At 38.2% G+C, this 16,167-nt stretch overlaps 1 protein-coding gene across 9 annotated transcripts in view; it reads left to right on the top strand.

The window, feature by feature from the left end:
* Nucleotides 1–15,612, top strand: part of YAP1 (Yes1 associated transcriptional regulator) — a gene marked incomplete at both ends in the record, with an annotated part of 103,887 nt that extends 88,275 nt beyond the window's left edge. For 5 of the 9 annotated variants that reach the window (XM_084251276.1, XM_084251275.1, XM_084251272.1 and 2 more), the window contains 4 exons: nucleotides 323–370; nucleotides 10,523–10,653; nucleotides 13,890–14,002; nucleotides 15,374–15,612. In XM_084251276.1, the coding sequence (XP_084107402.1) occupies nucleotides 323–370; nucleotides 10,523–10,653; nucleotides 13,890–14,002; nucleotides 15,374–15,612 (531 nt within the window). The remainder of the gene's footprint in view (nucleotides 1–322; nucleotides 371–10,522; nucleotides 10,654–13,889; nucleotides 14,003–15,373) is intronic. The other 4 variants (XM_084251278.1, XM_084251277.1, XM_084251274.1 and 1 more) reach the window with 1 other exon arrangement.
* Nucleotides 15,613–16,167: the final 555 nt, after the last annotated feature.

The following is a 16,167-nucleotide window of genomic DNA, read 5'->3' as shown; positions in this document are numbered from 1 at the left end:
TCATGGAAATAGCAAATTCTAATTTTCCTGCTTCTCTAATACTCAGAAGCAAAGAACCTACCTGACCAATATAAAATCTTACTTGAGTCCCGACACTTAAGAGTTTTGCTGTCCTGTCTTCAATGCTGTTCAACGTTTCTGAGGTTTCAGTTTGTTTTGTGGTGATTCCATTGGCTCCTGTCTTCCTCAGTCTGCTGCTTCTTGGGCTAGCTTGGGAATTCTGTGCTATGGTGATATGTCTGGATGCAATTTATAAGTCAGCCTACACAGCCAAACTATGTGGCTTAAAGTAATTTTTATCCGTCTTATTTTTTACTCTTAGGCAATGCGGAATATCAATCCCAGCACAGCAAATTCTCCAAAATGTCAGGTAGGCTCTCATCTGATGTTTTAGAATTAAAAAAAAAAAAAAAATGCCCATTAGGAAAGAGAAACTTGTCCTCACTGACTATTAGGCCAGAGTCATAACTTTGAGCCACCATCCATCCTTAAGTTAGCATAGCTGTTCCCAGCAGGTACACCATCTGCTCCCTCCTGCTCCTCCCAAGGAGCACCTAGCATTCATTTTTATTCTGTGGAGCTCTTTTCTAGTCTATATTTGAAATGTGTTACATCTCAGTTGCCATCCTGTCAGCCTTGAGGTATGCCTAATTTCTCTTTGTATAGCTTTAAATAGTATTTATAATGGTTTATAGGAATTAGTAATTTGATCAAGAACAAAGGTAACACAGTTTTTTTAATTTGTAGGCTTCTTAGAATCATAATGATATGATTCTAATCATAATCATAGTCATATGATTCTTTTTAAGAATCATGATGATACTATTAGACAAGGAAAACTGTTTTCTAGTGGACTTTCTAGGGGAAAACTTCAAAAGTTTCAGCAGAGAGAATGATCTGCCTGGGTACTGATTTGGGTTTCTTTGTGGCTTTTGTAACATTCTCCTGTTTGAACCCCACGGGATGAACTGGTTGGGAAGATATCTTCCTCAGATGGAAAATTGTGCCGTTTTTTCCTTCACACACATGGACTTACCTGATTCCTGGGAAGAATCTCATTCTTGAAACCAAAGAGATTCTCTGTGTTTGGGATCTCCAAGATTTGAGAGAATTTGGAACTTTTCTCATGTGGGTGTAAGCAGCCATGGAATATCTTATATTTGGCATAGCTCTTTTGTCCTTGACTCAGTCAGCATCTTGTGTTTGCATCAGCTATAGAAGGAAGTTGATAAAGTTCCATTCCTTGTGTATACTATTCACTTGTCCATTGGAGGACCATGCTGATAAAGTCAGATAGTCCTCATAGAGACCACTTACTTTGTGAGAGAAAAAGCTCAATTTTTTATCTGTCTCATAAATCAAGTAATTAAATAAGGAATAACTCACAAAAGCCACCATTACTGATGTAGAGCACAAACATTCTTAACATCAGACCCATAACCATACTGACCTAGAAGAGCACTATAGCATTGTACTTTATAAAGTAAGGGTATTTCTTTGTCTTTTCTCTGAAACCTGCCTGAAAGGAGGTTTGTAAGTCCTGATAAGTGAAGTGGAAACTAATACAGGAGCAGAAATTAACTCAAATGAGATTTGTCTTCAAGTAAAAAGTCCTCCATGTCAAAAGTGTTTTCCAATTTTTTTTTCCTACCAAGGACTTTAATCTGTTAAATATGTCTTTAATGCTTGAGTGTGGGTATAAATAGTTGCTGTTAATAAAATTATTTTGTAGTGAAACTTTAGGAAAGGTGAGGCATAAAAATAATGCAAATTATTATGTATATATGGTATTACAATTACAGTACCAATTACTTAGATTTATTTTTTTTTAAAGATTTATTTATTTTTTTTAATACAAGAACTGGGGTACAGGCCAGAGGTGCTGGAGGGTGGGAGGATTCACTGGAGACAGCGGGGAGCAAAACAGGCAGACTGACCCAAAGTACACTGCTGAGATGAGCAATAGGTGAGACAGGAGAGGTCTGTCCCACCATGTGGGTTTGTCCCTGGCCAGCCAGGAATTGAACTGGCACTGCAGAGGCTGCAGACTGCTTCACAGCACTGCGGTCAACTCACTGCCCCACCTGGGAGGCCCATGATTACTTAGATTTATTTAAGACAGGGCAAGAAGGTTGAAATATGTATTGTCCACTTTGTACAAGAAAAGAAAATACTGGTTTATTATTTAGTCAGCAGTATATTGACCAGGTACACTTATGAAAATGTCAGTAAATATGTGGAATTCATGGAGTTTATGAAATTCGTGGAGTTTCATGAAATTCAGTGGTGTTTGTATCAGGCAAGCATTCGTATATGTTTTTCTTACCTTAATGTTTCCACATGGCCTTAAGGTATAGATGTCAGGAAAATTTTCATTAAGAAGGCCTGTACCTTAAGTGAAAATGACTTTAAATAGGGTTACCAGCATAATCAGGAAAGCCAGAAAAGAACCTTCCAGTCTCAGAGCACAGAATATATAGAGTAATAGTGGAGAAAAAGGGGAAAGATTCATTATTTGACTGCCCAGCACTGGTTTGAAGTTGTTTTTTTTTTCCTTAAAGCTTTTCTAATAGAAATTAGTACAAGATGACTCTAACAAGCAATATGAGATCAGTGTCATTATTTAATAATTATATACCTCATATGTTTTGGGATGTGGGAAGGTACAAAACTTCCAAATGTTTACAAATTACTCTTTCACAAGATGTCTTGACATACTTCCAAATAGAATTTCTGTGTTTGTATGTCTGGGTGAGGTTAATGAAATACCCAGGATGTGACTTGAAATGATGCTGAAATGCAAAATCCTGAAAAATTAAGACAACTTTAAATATGTTAGTACATCTTCATAGTTAAAGATGAAAATTATCACCTTAATTTGTTATCAGAATTGTTTGTTTACAGAATTTTGGAAAGAAATTATCCTTGTGAGCTTCAATTTTCTAATTTTATTTTGATTCACTGTTTTTATGTTTCAAAAGCAGTTTATGTTAGAACTTTTTGAGATATAAGCATCATCTTTGCTCTGTGAGATTGAGCATGAATGCTCATATTTTTATTTATATTTCTTTCTAATACATTAATTGCTCCTTTTTAAATTGAAGACATGTCCAGCATGTGAAATGTTTTAACTTTCTCTTAAGCTTTGTGGTTCTTACTACCTGTAAATCCCTAATACTTAATGAAATAGCAAGTGTAAACTCTGCAGCCTGGATGGTCAGGGTCCAGTCAGTAGCTTCTCTTGATTCTGTTGACCTTCAGATGAGTATATTCCTCTGTCTTTGGAGCCCCGGCTCTGTTCATGAGCTTTTTTCCTATAGTGAATGCCTGCTTTTCCTCTTCCCTCTTACTGATCAAGAGTCTCCATTTCCTTCATAAGACACCCTCATCAGAAATCTTGAAACCACCCAGAAAATCTTTATTCTTGAGCAAATAATTGCTTTAATCTTTATAGAAATTAGAATTACAAATATTTTGAAACTAAAAAATATTGTCTAGTTGCTCTTCCTTAAGAGTAGTATTAAGTTCTTATCATGGTCAGTTACTGGTTTAATGAATTTGATAAAACCACAGTGTTGATGTTGCAGAGTTTCTTTGATAGCATTGGTCCACAATGGTGAAGATAGTTTTAGTCAAATAGAGCAGAATAATACCATGGTTCAATTGCCATCCATTTTCTTAATTTAATAATAGCAAAGAATGGGGCTCCCTCTGCCCCATATTGTCCTCCTTGTTAGCAGACACTAGAAGAGTAGTTTTTTAAATTATCCAATTAACACTTTTTCCAGGCTTACCTCTCTTCTCTTTGAAGTTCTCATATTGAATAAACATTCATTTGTGTGTTTTCCCATGGATGTGATGTTTATATTATTCTTGATAGGTACATTGAAATCTTTGTATAAAGTATTGGTGGGGAGATTTAGTCTCACACCTTGCATACACTAATTTTGTTTTATTATTCATTAAAGTCACCATAATTTGGGCCTCCCTGGTGGCACAAGGGGTTAGGTCTCAGCACTGTGAAGCAGTAGCACAAGTTCAGTCCCTGGCCAGGGAACTAACCCACATGCCACAGCAGACCTCTCCTGTCTCTCCCGCTGCTCCCCTCAGCAGTGCATTTCATTCAGTCTGCCTGTTGTGCTCCTTACTCTGTCTCTGGTGAATCCTCTCATTCCCCCTCCCCTCCACGCCTCTGACCTACACCCCAGCTCTTGTGTGCATAAATAAATCTTTAAAAAAAAAAAAAGTCATCTTAATTTGAAAAATGCTATAATTAAACTTACTACTTTGAGACCATTATTAATTTACAAAATTTCTGTCAGAAAGAGTATTGGGGCTCAGGTTACTGCTGGGAACCCCAGACTGGCTGCAGCTCAGTTTTGGAAGTCACTTTTCAGAGCTCAGGGCTAGTTCACAGTTCTCATAACAGTCCCCAGATTCATATATGCACATTTAAGGCAAAAACTTTTTCTGAAGATACTTTGGTAAATGGACAAGCATTAAATAACAAAAAGTATTGGCTATGTGTTTTCTTAATTTTAGAGATAATGAAATGCTCTGTGTCTGTTGAAACTGTTGGAAACTGGGATATGATATGTAGGGTCTGTCTTAAGCAGTTGGAAGTAATGGCTTTTCTTTCTCCTATTTTTAGACTTGTCAGCATAAACTGCTATCACTAAGAGAAACTATTTATAATATGTATATTTTTAGAGTTATTCTCCTTTTCTAAATTTGGATTTCTAGTTCACTGATTTAACTTTCCTTAAACAAATTGATTACCTGGGAAAAACAAACCCTCATTCATGTGTTATATATTATGTGAAAATGGGTACATTCTTACATAGTTTAGTGTTTGCCAAAGATACAGTTGCTCTAAGAAAGTAGCAAACATTGTATTTTATAGAATTTTCTATAAATGGAATCAAAACCTTTTCACCTAGATGATTGTTTAGTGATTCATTCATGTGTATATGAAGTTCATTCCTTTTAAATACTACCTAGTATTCCATTGTGGGGATCCTGCAATTGTTCATTGACATTTGAATTGTTTGTAAATTTGATTTGTCTAAACATAGGATTTTATTTTTTGGGGACACCCTATTTTCTGGGACACCCTAAGAACTTAATAATCTAGAAATGTTCATACTGTTTGCAGACTGGTAACTATTTCTACTGCCGTTCTCCTTATTTTTTCTAAATGATATGAACCAACCAAAGCATTGATTTTACTGGGGCCAAATTAACTTAGATGCTATCTTTACCCTGTGGGAAATGATGATTTTTAAATGAGAGGAGGGAAATGGAAAAAGTCCCCACTCCTGATGGCTAGAACGTGAGTCCATAAAAGTCTACTAATAAAGCAAGCAAGCTTGTATTTTCCTTTGTAAACCATCCTGGAGCGCTTCAGAATAAGCTGCATCCATCAGTTTTACTTAAAGTACAGATAGCTCTGACTCCAAATGTGTCCTAGATTAGCTACGATTTATAAGCTGAGTGGGAAAAGCTACCACATTTTTGTATTATTACAGAAGAAAATGAGCTAAAAATATGTGCTTCATTTAGAAAAAGTCAGATATTCTAAAAGAAATATTTGACCTCTGAAATACAGAAGCATGATGAAAGTTTGGCCAAATTTCCTGTAATTTGCTTACTTGTCCATTTTTGAAAGTCTGTCAAACTGTTCTAACTACCTTTGGGAAAAGAGAGACTTCAAATTGTATTTTTAGCTCAGTAATCTAATTTTAGGCATAAAATGTTCAGGATCCAAAAAAAAAATCTCTTTTGAGCTGGATGTAACTTTCAACATGAAATGTTTCAACTCAATTTGGTTTTGTAGATAATCCAGTTACATCCCAAGGCTTATTTTTAAAATACCTATGCCAGATTTTCCCAGTTACAAAACACTGCTCATATTCTTCCAAAATGTGTTTTGATAAGGTTACTTTATTGCAACAGAATGTGTTTATTCTATATAGGAATCTATATTATATTATTTCTAAATGCAGTAAAATGAAGAAAGTTTATATCAAATATATTTTTTATTAAAAATTGAGATTATGTACCTCATGCTTACTCCATGTTAAAATAATTACTTTTCTCTAAAGTCACTAGCGAAAGGTCTTTACAGCTCTGAAACAAATTTTCAATATTTCTAGTATTCTTAATTTCATCTTTCTTAATTTCACTTTCACATAGACAGTCCTTGGCTGAGAATTCAAGGAATTACAAACACTCATGGTGGAAACCCACCCCCACCCCCAAAATAGCCTGGGGAGGTATTCTTTCAGGTAGTTCTCCCTTTCATGTTCACTGTCCATCAAAATCTGACTAAAGCAAGAAGCATACCACTTCTTCAGGCTTCCATTTTGCTTCTCAGATCTTCTTTCTTGCACCATCTCTGCATGTGTGCATGTATGTATGTGTTTATATGGGATTATTTTTATTTAAGTGCAAAGTCATCATTATTATTATTATTTTTATTTACGTGAAAAGCCATAAGTTACAAGGGCCAGTGAAGATTTTCCTACATAAATACATAGTTTCCCTCTTTTTGACTGTTTCTTTAAAATAGTAATTAATATTTTCATCTCTATTATGAACCCTAGAGAGATTATGTTCACATCAGATGAGAATATTAACATAAAAATCATTGCTATGGAGAGAAGTGCTCAAGGCAACTTTAATTGCAACAATTTTGTCTTTAGTAAATACTGAATTTGTAGAAATTATTCATTTTTGGGTAATATATATCTACATAATTTATTATATAACAATTGCATCTCAATAAAGCTGTTCACAAATTACTTCAAGCAACTATGCCACCCTGTTCTGCTTGCTATAACTAGAAGTTTTAAAACTGAGTTGAAAAAGCATATTCTGGGTGTGGGTGTGGTTTTGAATTAGCAAACTAGCAAAATTTAAATTAACAAACATGAAGAGTCTGCACATGATGGCTGGCTTTACCCTCATAAAACAATATTGGAAAAATGGAAACTATCAAAAGGGCTAAAAGAAGTTGTAAACATGTGATGGAAAATATAGCCATTTATTTCAATAGTGATTTGCTTGTTAATGTACTTGCTTTGTGCTTCAAGGAATTCAAAACTTGGTGCATACAACCAGGAGAATGCCTTCTTCAAGAGATAGCAAATGAGGGCCTCCCTGGTGCACAAGGGGTTAAGCACAGCACTGTGAAGCTGTTGGCAGCCTCTGCAGCACGAGTTCGATCCATGGCCAAGGAGCTACCCATGTGGTGCAGCAGACCTCCCTTGTCTCACCTGATGCTCCCCTCAGCAGTGTATTTTAGTCAGTTTACCTGTTCTGTTCCCCACTCTGTCTCTGGTGAATCCTCTCACCTGCTGCACCTCTGCCTGTACCCCAGTTCTTATATGCATAAATAAGTAAATCTTTAAAAAAAAAATGAAATAGCAAATGAGACTCTTTCATCACAGAGCCCTAAGTATCTTCATATTTTATTAATGGCATAAATTAATTCAGTAAATTACAAATTATAAATTATTGCTTTGAGTCTCAAAATAATCCATTTTACTTGGCATGTCCTTAAGGAATAGAGAATAAATAAATAGTTAAAACATTGTGTGACCTCCACATGCTCAGGGTCACTTGTCCCCTGTCCATCTAACCCATCCTGCAGGTAGAGATGGGCTCACCCTGGAGGATTACCCAGAGGAGGTAACTGGGTAACTCCGCAGTTACAAAGATAAGCATGAATGATGACAGCTTGGAGGAAAGATGAGTGGGTAAGGAGGAACCAGAAAATGTCAGGTTGTGCCTGATGGGCCTGCTGTTCTTGTTTAAATGGGAGAGAGGTAGAAATGGACTTGAATACGTAGAGGCCTGAGAGACTGCCAGGTCATGACCATCACAATGTGAGGGGAAACTCTGAAAAAAACCTGACTAAGGGCAAGAAAAAAAAAATCAGTGAGTGGTACTTTGAACCCAGGCACTGTCAAAGAGGCCTTCAATTGTAGTAAAGGCCAAAAAGTTTCCTCCAGTGTTTCTTTGTAACCTCAGTATAGAAATAAAGAAGCCCATTTTAGTATTGATTCAGGGTTGACTGGGTTGAGATAAAATTATATATATACCAAGAATCTGAAGTGTTAGTGTATATTTCAAATGATTAGTCCCCAGTTCAAGCTTGTGGGGAAGGATAGAAAAGGACAAAAACAGTAAGGTTAGCCAAAGACAGAAATAGCAGGAGAAAAGGACCTGGTGTCCCTGAGGTTGAAAGCTGGTAGATATGGGCCTGGTTGTGCAGGAGCTGGGCGGAAAATAGAAGTTCACCTGTGTGATTTGGGAGTGGAGATGCTAAGCCAGTTCCAGGTGTGATCAAGGGAATTAATGATTGAAATGCAGTGAAGATGTGGTATCAGTGTCATTGCAGTGGTGAGGAGCCATGATTTGCAGCGATAGATTGTTTTATGGGTTTTGTGAGTGGATGTCAGTTTCTGGGAGATGAATGTGGTTACATGAAAGTAAGTTTCCTTTTATGTAAGTGGCTCTTGGTGGCTGTCAAGTGGTGATGGGGTAGGTAGTGATGAAGGAAATTGGAATCTAGAAGTCACAGGGCTGTCTTGTTACTGGATTTTACACCTAATAATGTATAAATAGCAAGATAGAGAAGCATGTCTTTTAACTGTTACAATATTGAAATAGTGATGAGCATAAGTAGTTTTAGAGATATTTATAATTACAATGTGAAATGAAAATGTCTTCATTGATGGAAAGTCAGCGGGCCATTAAATTTTATTGTTTTATTATTTACATTCATAATTGAATAAAATGCTAAATTTTGGTTGGAAGTTAAGGGAAAATGTGGTGGTGGTGTTTTCTGTCACATATCCTCTGCATTCTGTCATGATCCTTTGGTTATAAAACCCAAGTTTAAATGGTATATTTATTATTATATTTTTAATATTTTATATAATTCTTACATCATTTTTCATTTTTGTACAATGTATGCATTTTCATTGCACCCCCTCTTATTTTGACCCTGATCCTTCCTCTCCCCACCCACCCACCTCCCCATAGAGTGTCTCTGGTTTATAGTTGCTTGTTGATTTTGATTTTTACTTTATTATGATTAGTCTTTCCTGGTCCCTTATTTAGGTTTTCTGAATTCCTGCTATGAGTGAGACCAAGGGATGGTATATTTAGAAGGTATAAACTGAAATTAAACAAAGTGGTTTGTCCACGAGGGAGAATTCATAGTCAGGAAGTGGTGGAGAGCTAGTACAGCATCTCCACTCCCTCTGAACCCGGTGACCATAGGAATGAGGGGACTGGAGACAGAGCATGTGCCTCAGTGAAGAGGAGAGTTGTAAGGCTCCTTTGTGATGAAAAGCCATATTTTAAGTCAGTAAAGTGGAGACGAGGCTGAGGCTCTAGCCAAGATGAGCACTGAAGAGGCAGGTGTGAGTCCATAGGGAAGGGAGCAGTGAACTCATGAAAAGGTGAGAAAGGGCAGAATGGTAGTGAAGGTGTAGGGGTTCGTCACTGTTAAGGAACCAGCCTTGAAACCCTGGGCACCCATTAGGCTGAGTCCTGTGATGTTGGAGATCGAGAGTAGCAGTGGCCTGTTCAGTGGGAGCCTACTGAGAAAGTTTTAGCTGTCCCTGAAGAACTGTTCCGGCTGTGGTGTGGACGCCAGAGGTTCAATGTTTTTTACTTCTTTTTTTAAAATCCTCTCTGCTATAGAAAAGAATATATTCAGTCTAGCTATTGATGGAAAAACCTGAAGTCAAAATGAGACACTTGATGCAGGGTGGGGGTGGAGCTTGATGGCTTATAGTAAATCATCAAATGTTATATTCTCCCTACTTCTTTGTTTTTATTGCTGGTACTGAGCACACATAACCATATGAGGGCTGGTGAGTAAAAATAAACTTTAAGATTGTTTCTTTTTAAAGACCAAACTTGTCATTCTACCACCGGGGGCAGGGGGCTGTCTTGGAGGTGTCTGTTAGAGAAAGGAGCTTAACAGAATGAAAGAAAGTTGTAAAGTGTATGTGTTTTGGTGTTAATGAAACTACATAAACTTTCATTTTATATAATTTAATTTTCATTCACTTAATAGAATTTGGTCTTTCTAATTGGGAAATTTATTAAATTTTTAAATAGATGTTAATAGGGTCTCCCTGGTGACCTAAAGATTAAGTCTCCTCGCTATCACCACGAGGATCTGAGTTTGATCCCGGCCAGGGAGCTAACCCACATATGGCCAGCAAACCTCTCCTGTCTGGCCCACTGCTCCCCTCAGCAGTATATTTCAGTAAATCTGCCTGCTCTGTTCCCCATTCTCCCTCTCCACACCACTGGCCTACACCCCAGTTCTTCTATGCAAAAATAAATAAAATCTTAAAAAAGAAAATAGTTGTTAATATGTCAACTTTATCATATACATGGTTAGTCTAATGGTATTTTATTTCTTTAAATTTAACAATGGAATTGTTCATCAGTAGACTGATTCTTTTTGTTTGTGGGTTTTTTTTTTTTCTCCTAGGAATTAGCTCTCCGTAGCCAATTACCAGCACTGGAGCAGGATGGTGGGACTCAAAATCCAGTGTCATCTCCTGGGATGTCTCAGGAACTGAGAACAATGACAACCAATAGCTCAGACCCCTTTCTGAACAGGTTGGTAAGAATTGTTACTAGCAGTGTCTGAAAAAGATCATAGCTTTAAGATGATTCTGCTTCATGCTTGTAATAAGCTGTTTGAACATCTGTGTGGGCCAAAACCTATAGCTGTAAAGAAATCTCTCCATAAATGGCAAGTACAATAAAAGCGGAGGATTAAAAAGCCTCTCCTGAGAGAGGAAGTGAGCTGTTGAGACTTGCTGAGGGGATGCTTATGCACAGTCACGTGTGTGCTTTTGCTGCTGCTGTTGACTAACAGTTACTTAAAACTGCAAAATCATGAAGGAACATGTGAACCCCTCTCTGTGAAAGCCGATGAACTGCATCTTAAACCCATTTAGACCTGTATTGTCAGGATCACTGGAGGAATTTTCTACCTGAGTGTTTGATTTGAGCAGTTTCACACAGCAGCCCTGTGAGGCCTTGTGTTCTTAAAGGCTGTGGTTCGAGGAGATAAAATGAAAAGTTGTGCCTCTTTCAAAAATATGGATGAATATTAAAGGTAGTGTTTGAAAATAACATAGCTTAAGGATGCTTTTTACTGAGTTACCACAAATCTTGGGTTTCAGGCAGATTGCAAAAGTATTATTAAATATAATGCTATGTTGAAAACTGCAAGCTGAAACAGGTAATACTCTTTGTCTAGAAAGCCGTGTAAAATTAGGCTTGACTAAAATTCACTCTTGTAGCTTGTAAGGTGTCTATGGAGGTTCAGATTTTTCAAATATCGAACAGATAACTTTCTGGTCTCCATACTTTTTAACTTTTTTCCTAGCCACTTTGAAAAAACACACTTCTAACAATAAATTTAAAGGTAGATCAGTTTTGGAAAAATCTTATGCTACCCTTCAATTCTTACTAATTGAATTGAAAATTTCATGATGTCGGGAAAAACAAAATACCTTATCCTGCCAAAATATTTGGTCCATTAGAATTTCCCAGCATTTGCTCAGTCTTAAGATGACTTCTGGTGGCCTCATGGGTGGTTCTAGTTTGAAGGCATTCTAAAATGTATTTAAGTTCTGCCAAAAAGCAAATGTATGTGTAAAAGATTATAATTTTGACTTGAAACAGAGGTTATTTAGGAAGACTCTGCCACAGAGCTTTTTTCCACACAAGGAAAATTTCAGATCAATATTATTCCAGTACCCATACTATTGAAGGCCTGTATTGGTCCTCAGATAAAATATGACTGTTTAGAAAAATGGGTAGACTGCTTTTATTGCTTTCAGATAGCCATTTGTGAATATTCTTACTTAAAATTTTTGATGAGAGCTGCACTACAGTGTGAGATTCTGTTTTCTGGTAAAGATCAGAGAGTGGCAACTCATTGGCCTTACTAATCTAAGGGCAGAATCCTGTGTTAAAACACATCTGATTGGAACAGTTCCCTTTTTAAAGACTGTTAATGATTTCCCTATTGCCTGTTTCTGGGTTCTGCATATTCTTTACACTGAACAGATAGTCCCCTACTGTGCCATGGAGTTGACACTTACTGATGGGGCAACATCCCCTCATCTCTCTTTCCTCATGATATTATCGAGGCCAGCTGAGATGCCCCCTCTGCTGCATTTCCAAGCTCCCTCCTCTTAGTTCTGAAAGCATGTGGCTCATATATAATCCTTGTGTATGATTCAGTAGTGTATTTGCTGATCTCCCTTCCCCAGATAGTGAGCCTCTCAGAAAACATTCATTGTAAGTGGTGGTGGTGGCATTGGAATAACCTTTGTATCCTCAGAGCCCATTTTAATGCATGTGGGACAGTAGTAGATACTGAGGGCATGCTTATTGAGTACGAGTGGGGGCACACGGGAAATGGGCTTCTGTAAGGAACATTTGCTCTTTATGGAATTGTCCCTGTGAGCTCTGTCCTCGGGAATGCTATGTACTTCCCCTGTGGCTTGAAATAAAGCTGCACAACTGTGTAAATCAGTTATTCTGTAACAGAGTCGTGAGTGTCTGATGTGTGCCCAAGCTTAGCAGTGGGAATAGTGTCATGACTTGGGCTCAGGGCAGGCAAAATAAAAGCAAACCACATCCTGAGGCCTTCTCCGAAGTTGTTGCATTGTATACAGATAGTCTCAGAGGCAAATTTGTGTTTTTTCATATCTGTGAGTTTTTTGAATCTTGCCAAAATCTAGCCAGAAGTATTCGCGTAAACCAGTAGGTTGTAAGATAGGTTTTTGAGGGGGTGGGAGTACAAGGCAAATGCACTGAGTAATTTGGAGAAGAATTTTGGGGGATGAGCTTTTGACCTTGGGCAACTGTTGTTAAAAGCTTGTTTTTAGAGCTTAGTCATTTTTTTCTTTTTAACATTTGTATAAGCTAATGTGTCCAAGCTGTGGAACAAGTTGCAGTTGACAACATGGTTAGAGTCCATTAGGACAGCAATTGCTTGTATTTCACACTTTATTTTCTAGAACTACTGGAACCTCAAATTTTAGAGTCAATGCCAACTTAGGAAAGCATTCTATTTATGAAAGTAAAGGTCTAAGGATACATAGGACAAATCTGTCTTGGCTCTTGTTTTCTGTTTTTTATTTCTCAAGTGAGTGCTTTGTCATGTTTGTTTGCTTTTAAATTTTTTTCTTCAATTGCATTATAAGACCTTCTACTGTATGCTGAGGTGTTGGGATTTTCTCCTAAATGGAAGCAGGGATTAAACTTGGGGAGTTCTTATCAGCAGTGACTCATCTGTTTTGGCCCAGTCCAAAAAAGAATTCTGGTTCTTTATTTTGGGTTGATTTTTTTCCGTGGCTTAGACTCTCTGCATGAGAGCTAGGAATTTACTGAGTCTAGTGTGAACCTGTCTCACCGCCCACCGGGAGTCTGTTCTGACCTGTACTTCCCCCACTCAGGGGACTTAAGGCCTTGAGACAAGTAAGCTGTGTGGATTGCCCAGATTCAAATGGCATTACAGAGAGAATACCTCGACAGAGGATTTTCTTTCAGCTATAAAAATGGTGTCCTTTTTCCCCCTTATTGTCACCAAGCCCAGGACCTTAGATTTTGGCCCCTTAAAGCTGCCAGCATCAATTAGGATTAACTTGCCTGTGACTTTATAGTAGTGGGCTGTGGATGGGCCCTGAGGAGGGTACTGGGTCTGGACATTGCCACAGGGATGTTCATTGATCCTCTTTGAGACTCCCGCTGGTCCTCAGCTGGTGTTTCTTACCACCTTGGGATCATGTTAAACATGTTTTGTATCGGTCTTTCCCTCTCGTTCTTTGTAGTGGCACCTACCACTCTCGAGATGAGAGCACGGACAGCGGGCTGAGCATGAGCAGCTACAGTGTGCCTCGAACCCCAGATGACTTCTTGAACAGTGTTGACGAGATGGATACAGGTTGGGTTCAGTTGGATACTGTCATTTTTATTACAGATGTAATGAGCGATTGTGAAGAGGGGTCATTCAGAAGAAAACCCACTGAAATTCTGTTAACTTCAGTTCAAATCAAGCCTGCTTCATTTTTACATGGCACTCCGTAATTTAAGTCTTTTCCTAGTTGTTAAATATTGTGGCTATCTTAACTCTTTTTGAACAAAACAGGTAATATGACTTCTTTGAGCTCTTAAAGTATTAAGCCAATTGGTGAAGCAGTTGAGGACCCTATCATTGTGTATTTGTATTCTTAATTTGGAATGAGGTTTCTATGGAGGAGTCAGTGTCTGCCTCCCTCTTTTCTCTTGGGTTTCTAGTCCAGCAGGGAATAGGGCTCAGGAAACCATGTGGGAAAGGCTATGTGCTGTGGTGGGACTCTCTTATTTAACTGTTGGAATAGTTGCAGGAGTCTCGAAGGAGCTAAGAAATATCTCCTGCCTCACAGGAGTAACTATGGAATCATTTCTCAAACTGTGGCCTTTGATTATCCCGGACTTGGCAACTATCAGGGTATGAGTTGGCAGGGAAATGACACTGTTCGCCAGCTAGCTAGTTCTTTAGCTGACAACTTCTGAGAGTGTCTGGCACGCCTTTTGAGCCTGTGCTCATCAGCTCACAGCTGTGATGCTTCCTAAAACCCAACCCCAACCCCTCTGCTTACCTAAACCTTAAATCATCCTTAGAAGTCACTGCAACTCTGTTTCATTCACACCTTTCCTTGCTCTTCTCCTCCCTATTCTCTCTTCTCATCCCCTAGAGCACTTAATGGTTCATGTACACTTTTTCTGGAAGTATATTCCACTGAAATCCTAAGGAATGTTAATGTTTCAAAATATCATGTGCAAAAAAGATTCTGTGGCCAAATAAGTTTGGGACACTTGTTAGTGAATGGGAGTCTCCAGGAGTGGAAAACCGTTTTATCCAGTCTTTTTGTTTCATTCTAGTGTCCCCCAAAGTATACTTAAGGCTCTGTGCCATCTCTTTTTCTTTTTCTTCTCCTTGTGGGAGTGAATGTCTGCAGAAGTCAAGCAGTGCAGCTGTTGTGCAGCAGATTTGCTTATCCTTTCTCTTCCTGTAAAATTTTTCAGGGAATTTTTTTTTTCCATGACCTTCTTCAGTGGTCAGCACATGGTAATAATCAAATTATTGGTTGATGATCTGAAAAATGTTGAAGCAAAAGTACACTTGGTGTACCTCTTTGATTTTTGGTTGTTTGACCTCAGATGAACTCTGACCTTTTAGGAGGTCAGATTGCAGTGTTCTCTCTGTACACATGATATGACTCTGCTGCAGCTTTCCCAAGAGGACCTGATTGTCTCTCTCTGCTCCCACTAGGTGATACAATCAACCAAAGCACCCTACCCTCACAACAGAACCGTTTTCCAGACTACCTGGAGGCCCTTCCTGGAACAAATGTGGACCTTGGAACACTGGAGGGAGATGGAATGAACATAGAAGGAGAGGAGTTGATGCCAAGTCTGCAGGAAGCTTTGAGCTCTGACATCCTTAATGACATGGAGTCCGTTTTGGCTGCCACCAAGCTAGATAAAGAAAGCTTTCTTACATGGTTATAGAGCCCCTCAGGTAGACTGCATTCATAATCTGTGAAGGATCTAAGGAGATAAGACATATATACCTGAAGTTTCCAAATAAGCCAGTTGGCAATATTCTGGCTAATACAGAAAAAGATGAACAAACGTCCAGCAAGATTCTTTCATCCACTATTTTGTTCTTCCTTGTCCATTGCTGCTGTTAATATATTGCTGACCTCTTACATAGTTGGCCCTAAAGAATCAAAAAACCCTTTTTTGTTTCTTTTGCTATTATAACTACTGTTTGTTTGGGGGCTGGGGGAAGTGAGCCTGTTTGGATGATGGATGCCATTCCTTTTGCCCAGTTAGGTGGTCACCGATCATTTTAACTACACACTCAGACTTGGAAGTCAAATGCTTCATGTCACAGCATTTAGTTTGTTCAAGCAATTGTTTCTTCAGCTGCCTTTGACCAGTAGAAAAGCATGACTTACTGGTCTGACAAGCCAAAAATGTTGTATCTGATATTAAGTTCTTAATGGTGATTTGAAGAGATAGCTGAAACCAAGGCTGAAGACTGTTTTACTTTCAGTGTTG

Source organism: Talpa europaea (genome assembly GCF_964194135.1).
Source record: "Talpa europaea genome assembly, chromosome: 12".
NCBI lineage: Eukaryota > Metazoa > Chordata > Mammalia > Eulipotyphla > Talpidae > Talpa > Talpa europaea.
Note: the sequence above shows the minus strand (reverse complement) of the source record. Positions and strands in the feature narration are given on the sequence as shown.